Raw genomic sequence first — 26,269 nt, 5'->3', positions numbered from 1 at the left:
AGGCTAAGAGACTCTGAGGCTTAATTCGCTTCTCGAAATTATCAACAAACTAATGTCGTTATTTGAATTTTATTTATCGCAAGACATATTGAACTATCATTTCAAACTAGAATTTTTTGTTTTTTTGTTCATTACCAGAATGAAACATACAAACGAATTGGCGACAATCGATGTCTTTCATGCTGTTTAGCTGTACCCAACTTTGCTACACACGTTCATCAAAAGCACTATTATGCCGAACCATAGTAAATACCGCACGCTCAGTACCACCAACAAAACAAGCCTTCCAATAAAAAGCCCAGCTAAGTAGATTAGATAGGGATAGAGCTACCTATAGACCCGATAGTGCTGGCAACATAAACGAGACGAAACAATAACATATGCATAACCGACTTTTACACAACCCGCTCACCCTTAATCCCACAGTGCACGTCCTCCACACATCCACAAGCCTGTACACACATGTATTACCCACCACACCAAAAGTAAAACCTATGGATGCGTAACGTCCAGATAGAATTTAACAACACCACACGCGGTCAAACCACGGGGGCGTGAGTTAATACAAACTTTCTAGCATTGTTATACACCATCAATTTATAGAGGTTATCCATGGTTGTTGGGGCGGCGGCGGCGGCTGCCACAGCGTAACTCGGGACAGTTACGGGAACGAGAATTTTAATTAACTCCAGTTATATCTCACTAAGGTAGCCAAATACAAGCAAAACACACAACGTTACCGAGGAGCGCTCTATCCGTGCTTTGATCACACTTGATCACTCATCAATTTAAATCTCCAGAACACATACAGCTCCGTATCTTTGGTGCTAGCGTTATATCATAAACAACGGGGCAGAGCTACATAAACTCATACGTTTAAATAGCGCATAAAACATTTTCACACTCTCTCGCTCTCTTCACACGCGTATTAACTTGGCACGGCAGCAATCTTTTTGTTATCAGCTGATTAACAAACACTTGCATTACAACACACACGCACACACTATGTAGCGAACATGTGACACACGGGGGAATATCTGAAGCGCCGCTGGCGCTGTTGACAGACAAATTGACGTTCAAACTACGACACGCAGACTACTTTTACCAACAACTGCACTATTATCGAGCAATCGGAGTGCCGAGCATTGTCACCTGGATGCACTTATTTTCAGTTGATTGCACGAGGGCCGAAACATTATCTCGCCGGCTCAAGGTTGGCCACCCCCCTGGAATTGGTTCAGAACGGTGTCACAATTCCAAAATCTTATTCGGCTAAATCCGGACCGAGAAAGATCAAAGTCACACAGTCACACACTGGGCTGGATTTTGTACACCGGATGATATCATCGATCGCACAGGGAAAGCTGTTCGTGAGAGCAAAAAATCCAACCACCGCCGCCACGCAGCCGATCAGCGGCAAGGTCCACTAAGTAAGGTAGGGCAGTGTGTACGCAAATATGATTTGCGGTACAGAGAGCTCTCGCTGCCTTTGGAGTTCGGTTTACTGCTTTGTCTCTACCTCGCCAGCGCGGTTCGACCGTACGACAACAACTGACAACTTTTGTACGATTCTGCTTTACGGCAGGGCTGGCACTCGGCACTCTGCTGACAGCCGATGGGGCCCACTGCTAGCACTGCTCCCAACCAACACTCTGCAAGTTATGTTATTTTTGCTTGTCTGTGACACAGCATGGACGTGCAACACGCGCCTTATTGGATATCGCGGTAAAGCCTTCGTCGGTACGCCTGTCTGTGTGATACGCTCGTTCGAACGCTATGTGCGTGTGCAGTAAGCAAATGGTTTTATATTTTTTGTTGATTTTTTGTTTTAAAGTTTACAGTTTTACCAGTCACCAGTTTTACGCGTGGCGAGCGTTTGTCGCACTGGATAGGCTAACTTGGGTTTGATCTCCAATACCTCATACCTCTGCACCGGGTACGTGATACTAAAAATCTGTAAAGTTTTCTCTATTTTTTGCAATGTTGCGATTTCATCATACGTATTACTATAATCATCAATGTGGACCACCACCACGCCTTCATTAACTACAGACAACCAAAATTACCTGCAGACAAGAAAAGACAATCAAAGAAGCAACAATGGCAGATTTTCCACGGAACCAAGCGACGTAACATTCCTGAGGGAATCATAAAAATGAATATCCCCCAGCGTCAGCGATATATAAAAAAAGTCAAACGTATCAACAACGTGTAATGGGAAAGCAACACAGATAGTAAAAAGAAACGTGTCGCTCGCGTGCTGAATACAGTCATCCAATTACTGTGCAAATCTCAACGCACACATATAGCGAACAGCTGAATACATTAGCCGAACAAATACATGAGAATGTTGGCCATAATAGTTGCAGCACGTTATACGCTATCATTCTGCAATTAAATTTAAAAAAAAATACTAAAGTCAATCTGCCATTCATTCATATGCAACTGCTAAATGATGTACAATACCAATAAATAATCACAAAATAAAGATATGCACCACAGTACGGCAGTTGAATCTTATCTGAACCGTCCCACAGTACATATAACCCAGAATCCACAGTAAAGAATAAAATAAGATCAACGAAACAAAAACTGGTTTAAAAATCTCTTAAAATTATAATGCCGAAGAGGAATAAGATGCATATTTATAATCACTATTGATATCCTATTAGCAATTCGGTCGGGATGTCCCTTACGAATAAGCAACCTTCTTACGGTATTGAAATTTCTAATTAGACATTCCAGTTCTTTTTGGCCATGTTCCACTTCATCCTAGCAACAATCTAGTTCATCTTGGCCATGATCCAGAAATGGCGACAGATTTCAGCTCTACCCCGCAATAGTATACTTCATCCTAATCACAATGTATACATCACTATTGTATGATAGCTTTTTCCATTATGTCATAAGAATCGCCTTGGGCAAAGTTGTGCAGTGACAATAAAATGGAAAGCTGCAATAATCAATTATCCAAACGATGAAGAAATATTTCCACTCAGTCACACAACGTTACTGTCATCTCCCAACACATTCGGTTCATTGGTATGTGACAATTCTTCAAGCATAATTGTGTCCTCCATTTCCACTTTCCGTTTGTACGCATTGATCAAATTTCCAATTAATTGCTCATCGCTACTAGCAACTCTAGTAACGCCAACACTCTAAGAAAGAAACTGGAAATTGTATAGATAGCTATAACAACTGTTATCAAACAAAAACCGACAACTTTTTTCTTCATTTCAATTTTTTTTTGCCTTTTTTGCCAATAGCCAATGACTATTACATACAACGGAAGTGCACTAGAATGCAGCATTTGTTGCATAAAGTAATGCGGAATGCTCTTTTTATCTCGATTCAACTTGAATCGACAGATTCCATCGCAAATGCTATTGAAAAACGGTTGGCGCATACTTACTGTCTCATAGATCCCCAGCGTCTGTTCGGTAAGTTGTCGTTGTGACTGAAAGAAAGGAAAGGAGAAAATAGCGGTCAGACATACATTTTGCTAGCAATATTAAATTGACATAACCGTAAACATTCATCGACACACTAAGGAACGTGTATCAACTTCCTGCAATTATTTTTAATATTTCTAATCTTTGTATTTTGTGAAACAACTTATTGGATTGTATTACTTAAAGCTTGGCTGTTATGAATCTATGATACAAAAACCTATTCATAGAAAAAGCATTGGTTTGTTCCATTATTTTGTTTTAAACCTAATTTCTCATTAACTTATACTTATTTGGCTATTCTCTTCGGCGTTGGCTTGCTTTGCCTAGTACATCGGTCTTGATTTCATACATACACATATGACCGATACAGATCGGTCTTGATTTCATATTTTCTTGTGTATAGAAATGGCTATTGATAAATTTAAACATGCTGACTTCCTTAACAACCTTAGTTTTTTCTGCTTTAGTTAATCAAATACTGTTTGTAATTCTAGGGCACAACTACTATAGTTAAATTGCTCGTCAAGTACAACAAACACGCATTATAGGTCAAATCTTCTTCATTACCTAGTAATCAATAACTGATCTAAAACCCATATTACTGATTTTAGTTGGGTAGATTAAATTGAATGAATGTCACGTCACAACACGTCATGCTTTATTACAACAACAAAAAAACATAGAACATTATTTAACAGTTCGATAAACAGATATGTTGTTATGTGTCTATTCGAGAATCTATAGAAGGATTATTAATGTTATACAAATGTAATGCTAATTGTTCAAAATAATTTAAAAGTAAAGTATCTAACAACATTTGATTTGTTTATCATACGTTCCTTTCAATCGGGGTTCAAATCCCATCCGGATCGTTCCCCCGTAATGAAGATTGACTATCCAACTACGTGGCATCATTACGTTCAGTAATTTAGAAATGACATTCATGACCTAAGAGGCCAAAGAAGAAGAAGACGTTCATTTCTGTATGTGCTTTTTAATAGCTGTTACTGAGTTGCAATTATTTAAAACATTGTGTTTGCAGATGGCTCTAACTTACGTGATTGAACATGCCCCTATTTCCTTTAATTTTTTTAAGTATTTAATTTTTTTATAACGTTCAGTCACCGTTAAGACGTTCAAACATTTAAAATTTCCGAATATAGCTGAGTTCATGTTTTGCCAGAGCCATAACATATATGCCTTATGTTTATAGTACTATACAATTTTCACATTATAACATACTTCATAAGCTTAACCTAAAATTTATATTGCAATACGGCCAGCTTACTAAACTTAATGGTACCACGTAGTTGGATAGTCAGTTCTCACTACGGGGGAACGGTCTGGACAGGTCGTAACTATTGAATAAACTTGTCTTATCACAGCTCATTCAATACTACAGATAGTTGACAGAAGATGTGAAGCAACTGACAGTTACGTGTAAAACAAATCGAATCTTATAAATCGACTCGATCATTTTTTCGATGACCTGTTCTCGGTTAAAACTTTACTTCCATGACTTATTGTTTTTCTATTTAATTATCTATCTATTGGGTCAATGGCCTTCGATTGCAGCGCTAAAAACGATACGAATCGGATTTTTGAGAGTCTTGCCAGATGCTACTACTGTGGCTTATTGCTCTCATTATTTGCATTAAGTACTGGAACATTATACTTTAACTTGACAAATACTAGGTGGTTAAAAATCTTAAATGATTGGTGACTTTCATTGGATAAGTTCCATACAATTCTTTGCGAAGAGATAATGGCGAAGTGTTCTGTCTACAACAAGGAAATTTAACTTAATTATTAATACAACATCATTTTGCCACTTTGAGAATTTTTATATTCCTTTTTTTGCTTTCCCTTTGGAACACTCAACCTAATACTCTAATAGAACTGCTAAAGGGCTTAATCTTTCATAAGACCGTTTTTCTATGTTGTTACAGTTCCTGAACTGTCTTGTTGATTTGGTCGATATGATTCAGTTTTGGCATTATCGTAAATGACTCCTTCTTAAATTTATTCATGGATCGTGTAACAACCTCCATGGACTAAATCTTCTTTCGATTAGTACAATTTTACTACCAAACATACACGATCCTATCACAGCTTAACCTTTGCCACATATTAACGCACCTTTTAGGAGCACCGCGCAAACTGGTCCGACTCCACGAATGTCTGGTGATTCCGGAATTCGTAGGATTGCCCGGATTTCCATTGCTTTCACTGTTAACGCCGACAGACACATAAAACGAGAAAAAAAAAACACAAAACATGCATATGTTAATCCTTGCTGCACTACATTTTCTCCATGCATCAAAACACACACATACAGAGTGTTAGCCATATGCTTACCCAACAGTTGTAGAGTTTAAATGTGGCGCCAATTCCAGGTCAACACCACCAGCTTCTGAGATTGATATGTCGTTGTCCCCGTAGCATTCGAACGATTCTCCATCGGATAGTGAGGAACATTGAGATTTTGGCGCATCTGGAATAAAGTTAAAAGAAAAAAAAAACATTCGTTAGTAACGTATCATCGAAACGACAATTTATGCCGCTGCATCAAAAAAACAACTTCCACGGTAAGCCCAATTAGAGACTGATACTATCACGGGGGGACCAAACACAAAATTAAATAATCGATCAAAATAGATGTATCAGCGCCATTATATAATGGTCGTTCCAACTAATTCAGCCTGATTTGCTATCATCGTAATGGTTGTGTGAACTATGGATGCCCATGATTCCACATATCGGACAAATTAGAAAGCATTTCGTCACGTGTAACTGCCCACCAACGAGGGACAATTTTTCATCGACAGTTTGTTGCATAGAAATATACTATACGCTGAATATCGAAAACACGTTGAAGAAGTGCCGTAGAAAGTGTTTCATAAATGACAGCATTGACATATGTGTGTGCCAAGTGCATATCGTCGGTAATCTTCACTAGCAATGGGTACAACCGGAGGCACAAATATCCATCAACGGAGGAAAGTGATAACTCACTTTTGCCACCAACTCTCTCTTTCATTGTTCCTCAATAGCATTCCTTGGGACGATAGTTGAAAAGCAAAATGAAGAAATTTCACGAAAAATGGTGGGGAGGCGCAAGAAAACAGAGCATATGCAAACACCCGCAGTTCTCTTCTCCGCATACATCTATTTCATTGTCTTTATTCAAGCAGCAGTGCAGACCGATGCTTTGCAAACGATTTAAAAGACCGACACTAATTTATGGAAAGTGAAAATAATAACAAACCAATTTTCGGTCACGAAAATCATCGCGGAGGAAATCGAACCAATTCAATTTAACGTAAAAAATAACACAATTTACACCGAAACGATAGTCTAGCACAGACAAAAACAAATCTTTTGATAATTTCAACTATTGAATAAATAGTAATTAATTGTACGTGAAACATTTTGTGCATACCTGTACTTGGCGGACTCGAAGGAACTGGACTCGTGTCTACCGAGCTTGTCGTGATTAGGAACGATGGATGTTGTGTTTTGGAGCTTTTTGAAGGAGAAGGAGCCATCATCCCGAGCTAGTAATCTGAAACGAAAAATCATTATTTAATAAATTTTGCCATAATATATTGTGCTTTGATCATACAGAAGTAGCAGAGAAAATAATATAATAAGACGTTCAGACGAGGCACAATTTTATTAAAGCATTGATTTTTTGTCAAAATTGGAAACAGTAATACTCAGTAGAAGTAATGGCAAGCCCTAACGATATTGTTTTGTGCATTACAATACCAAAAAACAGATACAGTTATCTTTGTGTCCACCCCTTTTCCATTCTATACGCCCACTTTTGACAAATGCCATTTAAATACAGACCAGTATGTTAATATGTCCAAACTATAATAATCAATATCAATTGGGTACATAAGCCTTTGTTCTGACTGTGAAAACATTTTTTTGTTTTCATTGTTTGTTTGTTTGTTTGTTTTTGTGAACAAAACTCAATTTTAATACCCAAAAGAGTTGCCTTTGAGAACGATATAGCGATATAGCAAACATCTAACTTTTCAATACCTCTCATATAATAAAATTTTAGTCTCAAAATACGCCTCTTTTCTAGTGATTTCTTTGGTGAGGAAAGACGTGGCATGAGTCTGAGTAACATTTGTTGATAGCAAGCAGTTGTTTAGTTTGCGCCTAATTTTTCCCATAAAATGGCAGTGATAGTGAAAACACAAATAATTCGTCTTTATCCAATTTTTTAGACAACTAAAGCTATTTAGCTCAAAACCGACATTTTAGCTTTAGATGACCGGCATGACCTAGCAGGTCATATTTATACACTCATCTTTTAAAGGAACTATCTGCAAATCAATCGAATTAAGTTCTAGAAGCACCATATATGTGTAAGGGCTAGGATTAATCTACTCATCCGTTAGTTTCATAGTTCAACTGTGAAAGAAAATATAATAAGAATACAAACACGAAACTTCCTATATTGTTCAACATAATGCATTGTTGTCCTATTTTTTAAACAAAACTGAGCCGTTTTATAACAATCTGTATGTAATTTGGTCGTAAGCAGGGCTGACTTCTTTGCTACAGGTAAAACCAAGTCACAGGAAACCAGAAATTGGCAGGCCGAGACCTTTAGAGGTTCTAGTGCCAAGGAAGAAGAAAACGATAATGTTCTACGATAATGTTCTTTGAGTATTGTGAATGTAAGTAATCTGGCTTTCTGGAGCCATTTCTGGCTTACTAGATTTTATGATACCACGTAGTTGGATAGTCAAGTCCTTACTAGGGGGAACGGTCCATATGGGATTTGACCTCCGGTCCTAGCGTATGAAGACCGGCGCCTTTGTCGCATGTACCACCGGGCCGATCTAAGTGATATGGCTATCTGACGTATTATTATTACGGTACTATTTTTCATAAATTGGTTCAACTTTCCAGAAATCCGATACTTTCCTCACAATTATACCAAATAGGTATTGCAAAGTCTTTGTGATGCAATTTAAAATATCGAATCTTTATAAATTAGGAATTTTTTGCCTAAGGACTGTAACGACGAGCTCTTCTTTTAGCTTTGACTAACAATTCGCATTTGTTTTGGCAAAGAGTGTGGGTGCCTAAATGAATTTTGCAAAGAACAATTATTAAAAACTTTCGTTGGATGAATATTTAGAACTGTTTTACAACATAAAATGTTGATCGCAACTCCTCAGAATACATCCATCGGACAGATGATTAGTATAAGAATGCTTTAGGAGTAGCATAACCATCGCAGATAATAATTCTCAACACACTGGCTTGCATCAGACCACGGCAACAACCACCTGGCGCGTGTTATTAAAAACAAACGGTAAACATTTGCACATGAACTGATTCTTAACCAAGCAACATCATTCTCTCTGCAGATAACTCTGGCTTGGTAAAACATGAACGAACAAACTCATGGCGCTACCATGACTAATTATAGTTAGCAACCACACACACACAAATACGTATGTATATGGCAAACGATCAACCCTTAGTAGAAGGGAAACTACCACATGTACAGGGGAGTGTACACAAGACGTCGGTGCCAATTCGACCCGTTAGATGAAGCTAGCTTCTGTTTGGCCGTATTAGACAAAGAGGCTTCATAGGTAGAAAACTTTAAACCTGCTGCACCATGTTCAACCACCGATACAACATGAAAAGGAAACAAAAGGTGTTCAAAATGTGCATCCCTTAGCATTCTATCAACTGCGGTGTGTTGGGGCGTACCATTCCAGAATGTGTAGCAGAACAGAAACTAGAACAATTATTCCCTATCGTGCGCAACGCATTCATGTAGAGAATTGTTTACGTTGAGCGCTATGGGATGTGTGAATCTCTAGACAGTTAAAACTGCCATCCAACATGCGTTGAATTAGTATTGCAATGAAGTTGAGCTTCTTCACTGGTGTTGGTAATAAATGCAGGCTCAGTAACATTTGGTCTGAGGAATTCAAAATTAAAAAAAAATCCAAATCTTCTACCTGCGCTGCCTTCCAAGGTTGGCATTGTAAACCTCCATGAATTAGAGCCTCACAAACTCATACCCAAACAACCAATCAATCAATCCAACCAATAACGATGGCCCATTTCCATTCTTTCTTCGGTGCTTAACCTGTGTGGACGTGAAATTCGTCCACAGCAACGCGTTACAGCAAACCAAGGACACATGGGACATGACCAAGAAGAATGTTTTGGCAACAGCGAAACCACGAAACAAATTTGCATCAATACCGTGGCTGTTGCTTGTACGAATTAATTGTTGAAATTCGACTAATAACGGTTAATGTCACTGTAGCGCAAGACTCATTCGAGAGGTGAATGTGATGAAACGATATTTTCATGTTTCATGTGGACGAATGCCAACAAAGACGACCGAAACGTTCGCATCCTAACACTCATTTCAAAGAGGTCATTACACCTTGACCTACTACAACAACTAATGTTTTTTTTTGTTGTTGTTGTTGTGGATGTATTCGGAACCATCCAGCAAATTATGGCGCTGGGGCAGCATGAACATTACTTTTATTTCCGTTTTTCCGTCAATGTTGGAAAGAAAATGAAGTCTGCACCTTAGTAGTTCACACTTTTCCAACATACAAATTCCAAAGCTTCATTATTGTCTGACCTCCGTCGTCGCACAAATGAGAACATAGCTGAGCGCACGATGGCGTGCCTTGAAAAGGTGGTGATTGTCGAAAAAGGGGAAAAAAGCACACGCTACTGTCTGAAGATTTTTTTTGTAGAAGCACATGACTATTGATTTTTGGGGCGCTAGAACCTACACCAAGTAATGATTGGACTCAGTTCGGTCTGAACTTGGACGGCTATTGATTTTTAGAAATACTTTTTAGCCGGCCATTCGCTTCATTGCTATTCGATTTGGTGATGCAGTGTGGGTGTATGAGGCTTTCTGATAGTTCATTACCAGCTCATCTTTGGCGATAGTTTTGGCGATAGAAGGACGATCTGCAGGGCTCAAAATCAAACTAAAAATTAGCCCCATGCACCGTGCTTTAGGACTAGGGAATGTGGATGGATTCCCAAGTGAACTAAGCGATGTATGTAAGACATTCCTCCTAATTTGAAAGAAAGATCTCCAGCGAACTTCCATGACCAGGAGTATCCGAAATTATTCGTACGTTGGTAACTCTCTAAATCTTCTATCTACAACACCGCATGGAGGCCAAAGCTTGAAACATCCAGAAGTTCAAGAATCTCGTGTGGAAAATGTTCATTTCACAGCCACACAAACATGTCCAAGATTCACCATTTTACTATAATTCAAGCTCCGTTTTCAGATACAACAAACAATGGATAACGGTGGAAGAAACCATACAACACTCGTAAAAGAACTGATATCACACAATAAAATCTGGCCTACCGGATGCATTTCTATCCCGTTGTTGTGTAGCAATGTGTGGCGCGTTAATAGTAGCCAGCTCAGTTAAGACTTCAGCCTAAGTTCGAACGCGATTGAACCATGAAATTTGTTACAGATCATTGCTTCACTTTCTCTATTTTTTCTCGATCAATAGACAGACCACCAGATGGGAGAAGGGGTGAGCTATTGTCCCAAAGCAAACCAATTGTGAATCGTATGCCAATTCGAGCGTGCAGTTTCAACCCGATCAGATCACTTTAATTTAATAGACCACACCTAGACACCCTGGCATGCCGGCTGCCATACACACGACACGGGACACGGGATTGACCGTGCACCGACACATCATTTCCGGATACAACACAAGGCATACAAAAATAACTCCCGCTCGGACGGCGATCGTGATGGCAGCAGCAGTAGCGCAAACGATATGGTCTAGCATTGTTTTTTGTCGTAAACCAGCAGTCGTGAGCATAATTGTGTTTTGATTTTTACTTTTCAATGCGTGCTTTCCAGTGTAATATATGGGAAAAACAAAAGCATAACTTTGCCCAACAGTCTCACAGGGCAGATTTCGTGATTTCAGCACGACAACGTGAACCATCACTCAGTAAAAATAACACAGCAACACACACACATTGCGCGCTTTTCGTGGTGCTGCTCATTTGGGAGATGTTTCGTATGAGAGTGATCGTAGAAACTGTCATCGTGTCTTTGAGTTTTGGGACAGTCGTCACTATACTGACCTTATCTTTTGGTGGAGACGGTTGTGTGAAAAATTATACTCAAAAAATATATAATCCAAGGATAAACCCAGTGTTCCTTCTTGCCCGCTACGCTAAACCTAGACACGGTCGAACCACAGGCCAGCCGACTTACTTCAGAGCCGGGGATGATGATGCACTGTTGCAAAGAAACATTAGACGCTATTTTTAATTTTCCCACTTTACTTTACTGCCTCCTGGATGATTTTCGCCTGTATGCAGGTTTCGCACCGTTTGTATACGTTACCCAGAATCGATATTTTTAATCTACGCGAGACGGAATATTTATGGTTTGTGTTGTGCGGTGTTTAAAGAGTAAAATTTCACGAAAGCGATCAAGAAAAAAGGCATCAGTTTAACGCCACTGTAAAGAATTAGCATTTACTGAGGATTAATTACCGTGGTTTCAACAACTCCTACAGCATCATTAGAATATATTATAATTTCTGCTAAGTAATAACCATCATAGTGCGGTTTTCAACACTTCAAACTCATAACATGTGTGCTGATCGATGATGTTGCGCAATGGAAAAGATCATTTATCACACAGAACAGCAGCAGCAGCACATGGCGTCCCCATCCGATCATTACGTTCAATGTGCCTTCAAAGAAGTGCATCTGTAAGCTCCTATCGTTAACAACTGTTTCTCTACACTGGCAAATGCGCTCACGATCCTCCGGTGTACCATTAACGCGATTATCTTTACTTCCGTTCCGCTCCTTATGCTGAATGTGCCGCGGTGTAAAGTGTCATGAGCATCACGTGCGCCACTGCATCAAGCACTATCCATCTGTCCCAGTATCCGATTGCTCCGATCTCTTATGGCGATCCTTCGCCTACCCGACCGGAGCTTCCAACCTTTCACCGAAACAACATGTGTTTCGCTTTGCGCCCGTCGTATACCACACCCTCGGCACAACAAATAACGGAGGACATGTGCAGATGAGAAGCTGAGTGCCATACTGCACTCTATTTAACAGAAACTCAAGCCCAAACATCTGCCCTAAGCTGCAGCTCCTGCGGAAATATACACATCCTGAAAGAAATATGAGCCAGTGCTCAGAAACACGATGCAAAAACCTAGCTGTGATGCAGAGATAACTGAGAGAAAATAGAAGACAACGAATGTAAGTTTTAAGACCCAAACCTAGAGTTCCGTGGGAAAATCAGTTTACTGGTGGTGCGCTAATCAACATTCCTCAGGTGCCCTAGCTAAGGTAAGCCCACTTGCACACACACAAACACCAGCGCCAAACTGTTAAAAGCCCTCACACACAAGCAACGTTCACACACGTTCCAACGGTAGCCACGGTTTTCCGCCTTCGGAACCTGAAGCCACCAGGTACACCAGAAGCCTAAAATCGCCAACTATTTTCCGCGCTTTCGCTAACTATTCGGTTGCATAATTATGATGCCGACGCCGTTACGCGATTACCCCGCAAAAAGCTAACCGATGGGACCAGAGTAGTGACTAGTGATGCGCGTTGCCAGAAACAATTTTCGATGCTCTTTTGACGGCTCGATCACATGCTAAGCCGTTTCAACACCCTAGGAACTAAGGCCCTAGTAGTTGTCTGAAGAATTGATTCAAAGTACGGTTTTACTCTCCATTATTACGATCTCATCTTCAGACTAAGGGCTGCATATTAAAAACCACCAATGGTTACATTATCGTTGAGAGTTTCAAAAAGCCACAACTGCGTACAGCACCCAAGTGAAAGAGAGCTCGTCCAGACGTTCCGCCAGTTAAAGATGCATCTCGAAAATAAAAGCGATGCACATCATTAACACCTTGCTCATGGTGCTCAGGTGGTTTGTTTATGTGCCACTTATCATATGAAAGCGAGTGTTTCTTCCAACCACAGCACTGAGTTTATGAGACTTAAATTAGACAAAGCTGATCAGGCGAGCTTCTTTATTTATCCTGTAATTCTATTGGATGATTTTTTAATAAACAAGCAGTGAATAGACCCAGGTCAATAGCGAGACAGATCATTAGGAGTTGAACGCCCATTTAATTTTATTTACAAAAACTAAATATTCCTCATCGTAATAAATAAATTACTTCCTCCAAAAATGTTGTTGTCCACTTACAGCGAACCCCACTAATCAACAAAGCATCTATATAACGATCACCATAATGTATTGCCATCACCACAATCAGAGCACGTCTGCAAGTGATCACCTTTTTGCCCCATCGAACACTATTTGCAAACAAAAGCTGCACGAAAGTAGCTGAGTAGCAAGTACAGTCTGCCTGTAGTTCATGAAAAATTCATAAGAAATCTCTTCATTTCTCCTTTTTGCTGTCGACGTATAATATTCACAAACTGTGGCCGTCACGTGCAGCCACTACTTAACATTATAAACTACACAATTTATGCTGCACTTAACATCCTTAGCGGTGATCGTCGGATGTTGGGGACTGGAAATTGGCGAAAGCAAAGTTCAGCTCGCGAAACAGATTTGCCGTAAAATTTCACACAAACCGTCACCAAAAAGGATTGATGCACAAAGCAAGGTATTACAACTCCAACACCGAACTGCGGTGAAACGCGTAGAATCTATCTACTGACACTACGAAAACTTCCAAAACGAACCAGGCACTATTTCCCAGAAACCCAAAGGTATCATTAATACCAAAAGTAGATGAATGCGTCATAGCAGGTGAAAAGTATTAGCTCAATAATAAAAAAAATCGCGTCTTACTTTTGTGGCAACCAGGTCACATGACACGTTTCAGTGGAGTTTGGTTCATAGAAATTCATACCACCGAAACGCACAGACACTGATTATCTCCATCTTTCAGTCCGCTAGACGGGCGGGGAACACAAAAAAAAGGCAAAACACAATCATTTTCCCAAATGACCCATATACGGCGAAACAAACGGCCCAGTCACAACTGTTCACTTAAAAGAGCCTCGTAAAGTTTTGTCCGACATCTTTCAGCTTTGAAGTTTTGAAACATTTGTGAGAAATATAAGAGAAAGGAAAGATAGATATCAACAAATAGCTTTAGAGTAATGGAAACCAATTTCCAACGAAACAGCGACATTAGTTTAGACAAGACTCGACCGCAGTTTAAAGTTCATTGTGAGGCCTCCACTATCGGTCTAAACTACTGATGGACCGTTTAATATTCCTATCACACACTTATACGGCTCTTGAGTATAATGGACCACGGTTAGCATCTTTAAATAGTGATCACAGTGCTTCACTATAGACCAAACCGTACTCACCGAAAAATTGAAAAGCAAGCCCTTAAGCCTTTTCTGTTCAACCCACATGAAATAAACACTTTCCTGCGTCCCAGCTAGCCGGAAGTGTGTCATTATTCTTGGTTTCCAAATTATTCCTCCATGTCTTTCAGCAATGCACCAAGGAAATCGGAAGTGCGCCCTCCGGTGTAACCGGTAACCCTTCTTCAACGTACGAGCCCAAAACCACTTGGGTTTCTTTTCACAACAAACACCTTTCAATCCTTGCTGGAACCTTGTTTTGTTCTCGCTCGATTCCGGTCTTTTATGTTCGAAGCCTGTTCTATCTTTTGAGGCGTTTACGCAAAAATGTAATGTGATGTTTTCAACGCTCTGCAAACTATGCACAGTGGGTGTTTTTAAATAAATATCGGGATAAAATTACTGTTTTACTAAAATTAAATAAGCGTTAAAAGTTCCCATAAAAGTCTATTTTGGCCTTAATTGGCCAAATTCTAGATAAATCATAATTGTACAAAGAGCATTATGATCAAGCTGCTCGTACATTATTTTACCATTTTTAATGTATTAATTTTTTTTTATTCGTTCTAGGACGCGTGCACAGCAATTAACTTCTTATAAAGATATCATGTTTTTTTTTTAATTCAAATTTGTAGTTAATGAAGCTTTTTGACCAAATTTGAACATAATTTTGTGATATTTTGACAAGTTACGAAGATTTTTTTTTTCAATATTGAATAACTTTAAATGGACCGCATAGGGGCAACTAATTTCTTTGCCATAATTTAATCAGAACATTATAGTGAAACGTAATTCCAAAAGATCCTTGGAGCTTTTTGAATTAGTTGAATGGTATTTTGACAAACTTTAAAAACATTTACTCGAGTTCGTACAAATCGTAGATCTCAAACAAAATAATTGTTGAAGGTGGCTTTTTTATTAAACAAACACATTCTTTTACGTATTCTCTATAAATTTCCATTCCAAATTGATTATTCGCGTAAAAATTTATTAAAGATATCAGAAGTGAAAGATATCTTAACTTACAGCAAAATTTCAAATCAAAAGTAACTAAGGGAATTTTTTCCATTTTCACACCTAATAACAATTCAACCAAAAAAGCTATAAAACTAAAAACTTGGATTTTCCAAACTTTCTAGCTCCTGTTTTGAAATCTAATTATTTGATTTGTTGCTTGAACAATTGAATTTTTTTAGAATACGTCTCGCCAAATGCCCAATGTGCCTAATGGTACAACACTTTTCATCTCTCATCCTGCCCTACCACATTTAACATAATTTTTAACCGGGCTTAATAGAAGGGCGATGTGCCAGCCTTTAAGCAAAAATAACCGTAATGACCCAGCCACGACAGTACGTGATTTTTCTATAAACATGCACAACAATATCCGCAAATACTTAACTACCGCCAAACAAAAGACGACGTGTTCCATTACCTAGCACATGTCGTGTTCGTGCTTTATGGACAGATGCAAGGCGACCAGGACACTGCAAGCCACTGTCGTAAGATTTGAGTTTTGTCAACGGAACACGCATGATTCAATATTAACACGCGAACAAAATTCAAGTACACCATTACGAATTGTTAATTGTTTCGACCGTTTGTGAAACGTTTTGCTCCACAAAATATAGTTAAAAGCACGACAACTCTAACAAACAGTATTTTTAGGAATTATTTCACCAATGACTCATTAGTGGTAGATTTTTCTCACACTTGCACCTCGACGAAAACGATGATAACATCGATTCCAGCCATACGTTCAAAACTGTTCCATTCGGAAAAGGTTTACCGGCATGTAATAAAACATCGTTGCTTTCCGGTAGCACGCACACACAAAGGCGCACTGCCTCGCTCAAAAGCTGAAGACGAAAACAAACGCTTCAAGCAATGGTGCGTTCCTAAAACCATGCTTGAAATGAAACACTGTGAGTGTGTGAAGACGGCAGCAGGAGCCCAACACCAGCATTAGTACTCCTTGGTGAATGGAACGAAGCATACCAATGCATACACACGGCGATCGATGCCTCAACACACCCAGTCTTCCCCCCAACACACTTCCGATTTCCTCCACGTATCGATGATTTTCTCACATATATTTTAAAGCTGAACTCGCCGCCCTTCCTCTCACGTGTTGTTTTCTTCATTCTCTTCTAGGTCACACTGGAATGATTCATGAAATTGCGAAGCGAAACACATTACAAGCCACAATCGACCACCGATGGAGGCGTTGTTCCGCCGCAGCAGCTAGAAACCAGCACCAGAAACAAGACCTACGGATTGCTCCTTGAGCAGTAGCAGCAAATCGCTGATCTTTTGACAGACAACCGACCAACGCAAGCGCTCGTTTGCATTATAGCATCGATCGCAAGGCCAATAGCAATAGTACGGATGAAAATCATTATGTCCAATTTAATTTTCCACGTGTGTTGGTGGCGTGGTTTGTGGAAATATTTTAATGGAAAAAATTACAAAACCACTTACGGTGAATTCTATCCTCTCCTTACATTTCTATTTCCAGCTTGCTTTTTTCTCCAATTTGGAAGGTTCAATAATGGATTTGGTTATCTGCAGCCGCCGGATGGATATATCTCCTCCGGGCACAGGTCAAGAGGTTCATGCAAAGGGGGAAAAAAACCTTACCACATCTCCGTTGCATCGAATTCAAGATGAACTACCGTAGAGTGCCCTGTTCCCATTTCCACAGTTTTGGAAAATTAAAACACTAGAAAAGTGGAAGGGCTTGGCGAACATCATTTCGGCTAAACTTCGCGTATTCCTTAGCTGTAGAAACTTTCATTACTTTTAAGCCTGTTTAAAAACGACACCAACGAACATCACACAAGGAAAAACGTTTTGAACAAATCGAGTTTTTGTATTTGTCAAGAAGGTGTCCAACAAACTGCGTACACACCTTTAAACTGAAGCACAGAAAAAAACCTTCTTTTTCCTAAATTTATACCACCACAGGGCAATCTATACGATCGTTTTGTTTGCATTATGGGTGTGCGTGTTTTCGCAGCTCGCTTAGAAGTCGAAGTTGTTTTGTTTATCTTTGCTCAAGATGTTACTCATCTAGCCATACTGCTGCTCTCCACTGCTTTGCTATCGATCAACGAAAATAGAAAAAAAGAAATGTGTTCTTCTTCAACTCTTTCGATACGTTTCGAGATCAATGATCTACTTAGACGGAGTTTCGGAGATTATCCATGGAGGTTTCTCTGTCTAGATGATTGATAACACATTTGCATCATCTTGGAGCTTATACACCGAAAAAAATATTTTAAATGAAATTACAATAAAAACTCAACTTAATGAATTAAGTTAATCATTTTAGAAAGGTTTTCTCATACAGAGAACAAAAAAAAAACAATGACAAAAAAGTTAACAAATTTGAATAAGGTTTGACAAAGTGACGTTCCAAAAATGCCCCCAAAAAGTGGTTCAGAGATGTCATATTATTAAGCCTGTACTTTATATTTTTTTAAATATACTAGCAAAATACCTAAATTTCAATGCAAACAAGTTGCTTCGTATGTTTCTCGTTTGAAAAATTCTTGAAGGTTATCCTATTATTGACAAATTTAACGTACTTACTATGAAAAATATATAAAAAGTAAGTTTACCCTAAAAAAAATTAAAACAAAACAAAATGTAGACAAACATTCTCACAAAATGTGTGATAAGATTAATGTTTTCTTCACTAGAGGTCTAATAACTAACGAATAAAGTAGTTATTAGTAGTACGAATTCAACCAGGCCCTTTCTAATAAATAAATAAAAAGTTAACACATTAACCGTCATGTCAGTCACTGACAGTACATAACATCGGCAAATACATTCTTACAACAATTTGGCAAAGCTAATAAAATGCTACGCAAACATTTTTATGTTTCTTAGTATTCTGTTCGTCCGGCGCAAGTGAAACAAGTTGAAATTGGCATCGCCAAGGCGATAACGAAACGTCGACGAAACTCATAGATGGATCATGGACGATCCAACCCTTCAAGTATTTTTAGACTATCTACAACCGTGCTAGATTTAGTATAATAACGTCAAGCATTGGATTGAATAAGCAGCTTTATACTAAAATTTATACAAAATGGTGTTTTTTCAACGAAATTATTGGATATTGTGATCTCCTTTTTCTTTGGCTTCACAACGTCAAGATCTATAGGCCTGCCATTACTGGCTTTATTGACTTAGTTTAACAGTAGCTGTTTAGACTTTTAGGCTGTTTAGAGCCGCACCGAAAGGGTTTTCGATATCCGGTCTTGCCGTGTGGCCTGTGTGTGCGGGCATGACCGAAATATTGGTTTGGGAGAAATTATTAAGCGAGCTCAAGGAAAGATTCTTCATCCCTGCTTTTTTGGTGGCCAAGATCATCTATCCAGCCAGAGGTTTCTGTATCCTTGCAGATTGTTGAAGTTTTAAGAAATTTGCTGTTTAGTCTATCAATCCAATATCTGCTTGCAGATCTTTTACGAAATAGAAACATCCTTATAGGTTATAGAAACTGAATTTCGATTTTAAATCTTGAAATCTGAATAATTTCATAAACTTAACAAACACTAATTTTGGAAATATTAAAATATCTGTTCAGCCTCGTGTTTTGATACGTTGCTCACGAATTTTGATTGGTTTGTTCGATGGTTTTTTGATGTGTAATGAATCCCAGACCAACATTTTCAATACCAGATGGCAATAAAATTATACAAGATGCATAATATCCGGCATAGAAATTTACCATACGACAACCCCCGCATGGATCCACAAATTCTCTAGACTGATCATCTTCTTTTACAATATTGTATAATAGTTTTACATACTCTATTCACTTTGTTTATATACGTATATTATGTATGTATTTACTGAGTGGATTAAACTCGTTATGAGAGGGTTGCCTGTATTCTAATGTGGACCGGCAAAATTAATGTCCTTAGCAAAAATCCGTTACTCTATTGCACAATCAAGCGATCACCGATCATCAACTGAAAACTCATCACCGTCCGTCTTTTCTAAATTGTTTTCTGTAATGCAATGATCAGCAATAGAAAAGGGAATGCGTGTGCTATTTGCAAGCCCCAAACCCAAACCCACCCCTTTCTGACATTTACTGTTATACCGTAAGCCGGTGTGCTGCCCTGAAAAATGCGATCGTACGATCTGAGCCGAAAGCCAGCCATAGCAGCATATCGTCCATCCCTCAGGTTACATGACGAAACGATTAGGTTCATTTTACACCAGAGGTTCACATTTGAGTGAGCAAAAAACCAAGAAAAAAGGCATCCCAGCCTCCTACCATCGACTACTACAACTCTTCTGCTCGCACAACCACCCCGTTCGTTGGTGGATGCGATTCCGAAAACCGGTTCACCATGGCGATCGTAGCAACCATACCCAACAGTGTGTCTGTGTGTGTGTGTGCGGTTTCTTTTGGGGTTTCCCCCGCTCGAAGTGACTGGGGTCTGTCGTTCAGGCCACTATTGAGAAGGGACAACCGAAGACGCCGTCCATCGGGCAGAGCAGCAGCAGCAGCAGCACCAGATCCAAGAGACAACACACGGTGGTACGAAAAATAGTAAGGTAAATGCAAGCGCGGCTATGGCTGCTGTTCGGTCGGCCGTAAAAGTGGAATGAACGGCGACTGGAACCATCCGGCTCGGGAGAAAACGTGAACGAGCGAACGAAAGAGCGAACGCACGGTTAGACGAGTACGGACAATCCGGCCAGCTTTGGATGAGCATTCGAGAACAGTGCGACCGGGGAAGTGGGGAGGATGAAACCAAGGGCCCAGAAGAAAAACTTGTTTCGCCAGAGAAGCCTACCTTGAATGAAGACAACCGAAGATATGCGTCGAAGGTACGGGCTACAGACAAATTCCAGGCGAAGCAGGTTGTGTGCAGGAGGGTTCTGCCGTTCAGGTGATGGGACGGTGATGAACACGCGATGAGCAGGAATTTCAAAGGTGAGCGCTTGGGTTCACCCTCTTCTGCTGCTGCTGGGATGTGTGCGGATGGATGATCGTGGTGAGGCTTTGTTGCTGGCCTGCTTTTACTGCACTCAACCCACGTCCACCTATTATTCTACGACGCGGACGAGGCTTTGTGTTTGTGTTTGCGAATGCTGTTTCTTGCTCGGTGATGACTTTTGCCTTTCGACGGCTTACGATGGGCTTTAAATTGTTGCCACTGCTGCGAAACGGATATCCCGTCAAGATTTATCCAAAGCGCAACAACACGATCCCACTTTGCTGCAACGGGAATTGCTGCTGTATGTCGCTCACTTTCTCTATTCTCCGCTTTTCCGCTGAACTGACGCAACTGCACGGGACTTCTAGCAGAACGACTTTATAAATCACATTTAAATTATTAAACACATTACTTGTGCTTACGGGACACACTTATACACACACTTTACACTTTTGCCACGGACGGGCTCTAAAACGACACACCTTGCGCCACTACACAAACCGATTCACAGACGAACGAATACACAAACCAACTTGCTTCAAAAGGACAGGTTACACGACAAACAACATTTTTAGCAATGCTGAAACGAAAACAAAAAAATATAACACAGCTCAGTAGGTAGCGTTTGCTGCTTCCGCTTCCGTGGTTTCCTCAAACATCAGTGATCATCGCCCCATTGGGAACGCAGAAAAGCCGTAGTAAACAGCTAGCCAACTTTGACCGCTTGCTTGCTTAGCCGATGGTCAACCATTTCGTAGCAACAGCGAACCGCAGCAACACTCATTGGAGAGACAATTAGATCGAACATTGAAAGTAGTCACATGAGCCACAACAAACAAACAAAATTGCTACAGGCTCTCGGAGCGCTACGAAGCAACTTGCAGCAGCGCAATTCACACTTCTGCAATGCACTCCGGGCTGCTTTTCTTTGCTTCTCTTCTTTTTGTACCACTCACACACACACAAACACTCCACAGAATGCACTTTTCATTCGACTTCGCGTTGCATGTGCATGTGACACCTGTGTGCATTGTGTCAGTGCGATTCAAGGTGCAGCGAAAATGCCGTTACTTTCACCAGAACCAGCCGACCAACGCCATTCTACCTTGCTACGTCTTAACGCGGGACGCGATCCTCTCGCCTTTGCACCTTATACGTCCAACACTTTGCACTCGTGGAATGTGCAGCAGCAACACCGAAAAACGCGCGACGCTCGCTGAAAGTAAATAGAAAATGCACAACCAAGAGCTTCGCTAATCCGTGTACAAGTGTGCTGTTTTGGGCTGTTGCTGGTGCGAGCATCCCACTGTGCTACGATTCGGAGCAAAAGCGGGGCGAAAATTCCCATACAGCAAAGTTGGATATATTTGTTTGACAGGTTTCGCCCGCAACACTGCATGCTTGGATGACCCAGTTAGCAAACTGGATCACTTTTCATACGATGCGTTAAAAGTGCGGAATTGGATATTTTTAAAACTGGGCAACCTTCTGACAATGCTGATAAAAGGCTCCAGATCATACTGAGATAAATCTACTTGTGGCTGTTGAAGGACAATTTGAACCACACTTCAAAATTGAGCCAGTTAATCAAAAGCCTTTATTAGACTGTTGTAAGGCAAACGAAAAAAAGGAAAATTAATGTCGAAAAGAAGAAATATTCTCTGAGTAATTGAAAACTTATTTCGTGTTCTGAAGACTTGATGGTTTACACAAAAAAGCGATTTGACTGGGTATTTCCACCCAATACGATTTAATTTAAAAGGGCTATACAACAGACTAATTTTAGAAAGCTAGCTGTTTCAGGTGCGAGTCTGCACAAAAGTCGCAGATGGTCCGGAGACATTGAACAGCTACCTTTGGCTCAATGAAGTTTTGGGAAAAAGATTTGAGATTTGAGGAAGACTGACTGGCGGGCTAAATCAATGCCGATGGGACTTATCAGTAAGCAAGATACGGTGAGGGCCCTTAATTTTCGAGTCGTGCATAAAAGATATAAAGAAGCGATTAGTTTGATTATTTTAAAGAACGATTCTCGATTTCAGCGTCGAGTCTTTTCAGTCATTGCTCATGCCAACTCGTTTTCTACTTGGTAAACAAAAAAAAAATGGTATGGTGGTATCCTACTTCGTCTAGTAAAGGCACTAAAACACTTAGGTTATTTTAAAAGTTCATCTAGTCATTTCTTTGTCCGTGTTTAAATGTTTTTGCCCACATTCGACGGCACAATTATTATTACTTTGAGTTTGCGTAACAAAAGTTACGCCTACATAAATAATACTTTAGGGTTGAAACACTGACAACTGAATCATTTCTTTTGAGCAGGAAATAACGACATATATACATACAGTACAATGTTTTTTAAACATTTAAAAGATTTCGGTTTGTATCCAGACTTTTACCCTAACTCGAATGATATAAAATGGAATAGGGCTGAACCGATTTGCTATCAGAGAAGTATTTGATATGGTTATAACTTATTTAGTAGACAGTCCTGGTGGAGATTCAAGATTCAGTAATATGTCATTTAATTTACTCAGCACTTAAAAATTCAAAAGCTGCTTAAGAGCTGATTAAAGGATCCAGGAGCTTTGATGCAGTGCAGTAACATTTTCAGAGCAGACCGCAAATACGTTACGGTCAACGAATAACTCTAGTATCACCCAACTGGTTCATCTGTGGTCTAATCAAAAACCTTATTTATAGCCGAAGACAATAAATAAGGAAATTTTGTTGTTTTTTTTTTTAGTCATACAGGACGGCCTGTCAGCATTACTTAAAACTACTTTACAAAACGAATACAATTCACGGTGGTTTGTAGACATTACCTTCTACAAACCGTGAAAGGGCACGGCTGATCCGTTAAAAATAATTCCGCCATCAAAATCGTGGTCCTGTTGATTGCAAGGATCTGTATCCAAGAGTGTTTGGATCTGTATCCAAGAGAGTGGCCTTCGTGAGTTTTCCGATTAGTTTCAAGAGCCAGTGTTCTTCCATCACTCACATCACATTACAACACGTCGTTTTAACGATGTAGTTTGTGGTCCTGGGTCATCCATTACATTCTGCCTATGCCATACCAAGCCCCTCTTTCTTCACACTCATTCATACAATTATTCATTCATCCAGTCATTCATCATCATACACACAAGTGAGATACAACACATATAACAGACAAACAGTAGGAGTGGAAGAAAAGGTAATAAATTACTATACCATTCGCTGGGCAGAAGTCAAAAATAAACCTCAGGTAAATATAATCTTTGCCCACCCGGAGGTCTAGAATAGGAACGTTATGTGTTCTACTGATGTCCTGAATTGCGTCCAATAAGGTAGATCGAACAGCCGCATATTCCAGACAAGGCCTTCTATGATCATATAACAGACACATAATATAGGTATGTGTGGTAGGTGGTATCCGAGGCCGCAGCCACGTGCTTTGAAATCGACCGCGCTTAAGCTGTAGAAGAATGTAAAATATGAGTGTGAATCAAGCCTATAAGCACTCATGATCAATAAGGCGCAAAAGATTGCGACGAGCTTCGCTACATATATTGAGCACAGTCGACTCAATATAGTGGAAGTGGCGTAGTTGGAATAATGCGCTAAAACCGATGGCCTACTCTGAGGAGGATCCGTCAGTATAAAAATTGATTTTTTGTTCCAATGGTCATACTTTCCTTAAAAAAAGTCGAACATTGTCGTCCTACGAAGAATATCGGAGATAGACTTTGTTTCCTCTTTCATCGAGGTATCTACTGTAAAGCGAAAGCTGCAGGTCCCTGGTAAGCTGGGACGATTTACATTTCTATTTTGTTGGTATTATGGTGCGTGAATTTCTACTTCGATAAGGATTTCAATATAAAAGTATTCAAGAATTAAATTTAACTATTTGATACTGATATTTTGATAAAACACAAATTATGTGTAACGAACCATTTGATAAATATTTAAGTTGTACTATCAATTTATAAAAAAATATGTCCATCTCTGCGCTAATTGGTCCATTGTTCAGGTCTTGCTTAGCTGAGACACAAACCTTTTCAAACAGAGGGCAAGCAAGTTTTTCCATAATATTGCTGTACGGTTTGAATCTCGAGTTGTACGTACAAATCACATAATTTATATTTATCATTTAATATTTATAGAGCCATTTTACCGATTTCTAGCGTATACAAAATATTCATTAGGAACATCAATTTAATTACGACTCAATGCAAGCAGGACGTTGTGAATAGAAAATTTAGAATAAATATTGTTAATTGTTAAAGCTACTTGCAACTCGCTAGAATAAAACAAGCACGTGGGAAAAACCGTTTTTGTTATCACTAGCCAATTAGCCATGCTCTTCTTCTCGCACCCGAAGGTAGGAAAAATAAGTAAAATGCATTATCAACCAGCTTTTTTGAAATGTTTGTCCTACGTAAACGAGTGACTAATAATAACGCTGGCTACGGTCACCATCTCGAAAAAGGCTTTCTGTTTTGCCAATTCGATTTCATGCTTTACATCCCATTTCACCGCAGAGTCGCGTCATTTGCCGTCCGGGGCGGGATGGGTGCGGAAAACAAAAATCAGACATCAGAAACAAAAAAAGTTGTGGCCCAACTTGTAATCAACAACATGTTCAACACCCAAAGATGTTCGGCGAAGTGGCAGCGGTGAATCCGGCGAAAGTAATGAGCACCGGGCTAATGAGCAGGGTGAAATGTTTGGCCGTCGCTTTCTTGATTTTTGCACACAGACAGACAGGCAGAGAGAGTGCGAGGCCGGGAAAAAAACAATGTCCGTCCTTTTTGAAATGCTTTTGACCCTTCCAACCGGAACTTCCGGTCAAGATTGGAAAGGGAGGGGGAACAAAAAACAGGTGACCAGGAAATAAGGTGAAGTACTTTATCGCTTGTGCTCACTTTTCCTTTTACTCCGTAACAGCGTCGGCAATATTTAAAGGTTCGGTTTAGTGTCCGGGTGAGCTGCTTTTGGGTATTCTCTTGACAAAAATTTTCAAGCAATTAAAGATGCACAAAGGTGAATACAATGAAGATCAAGGAAAAGGGTTTTATTAGAGATATTAATATAATGTTTGTTGCGTCTCGGTGGAAGAGGTAATAACGGCGCCGATATTTATACAGCAGGACCGGAGATCAAATCCCATCCGGACCGTTCCCCCGTAGTGAGGACCAGAGTCTACTAAGCCAGAAATGACAGGCATGACTTTACGGGTCGTAAACCCAAGAAGAGTGAGAAAGAGAAAGAAAGAGAAATAAAGAGAGAGAGAGAGAATATATTGTTCCTTAAAAATCGTTTTTCCGATTATAAAAAAATGTTTTTATTTATTATCAATTTATTAAACTACTTAAATTGATAGATGTCAATAAAATTGTATATAATTGATAACTTATGTATTGAAACGCTTGATAGTGTTAAAGTTATCAACCG

The 26,269-nt window shown here is 39.6% G+C and overlaps 1 protein-coding gene across 25 annotated transcripts in view; it reads right to left on the bottom strand.

Annotated features, from left to right (window-relative positions):
- LOC118503717 (rab11 family-interacting protein 4B) overlaps positions 1-22,105 on the bottom strand; it is a 49,081-nt gene extending 26,976 nt beyond the window's left edge. For 4 of the 25 annotated variants that reach the window (XM_036037300.1, XM_036037299.1, XM_036037301.1 and 1 more), the window contains exons 1-6: positions 21,939-22,100; positions 20,690-21,413; positions 6,898-7,020; positions 5,814-5,949; positions 5,595-5,684; positions 3,416-3,460 (exon numbers count right to left, since the gene is read on the bottom strand). In XM_036037300.1, the coding sequence (XP_035893193.1) occupies positions 3,416-3,460; positions 5,595-5,684; positions 5,814-5,949; positions 6,898-7,006 (380 nt within the window). In that variant the 5' untranslated portion in view covers positions 7,007-7,020; positions 20,690-21,413; positions 21,939-22,100. The other 21 variants (XM_036037311.1, XM_036037315.1, XM_036037312.1 and 18 more) reach the window with 13 other exon arrangements.
- Positions 22,106-26,269: the final 4,164 nt, after the last annotated feature.

Source organism: Anopheles stephensi, chromosome 2 (genome assembly GCF_013141755.1).
Source record: "Anopheles stephensi strain Indian chromosome 2, UCI_ANSTEP_V1.0, whole genome shotgun sequence".
Lineage (NCBI taxonomy): Eukaryota > Metazoa > Arthropoda > Insecta > Diptera > Culicidae > Anopheles > Anopheles stephensi.
Note: the sequence above shows the minus strand (reverse complement) of the source record. Positions and strands in the feature narration are given on the sequence as shown.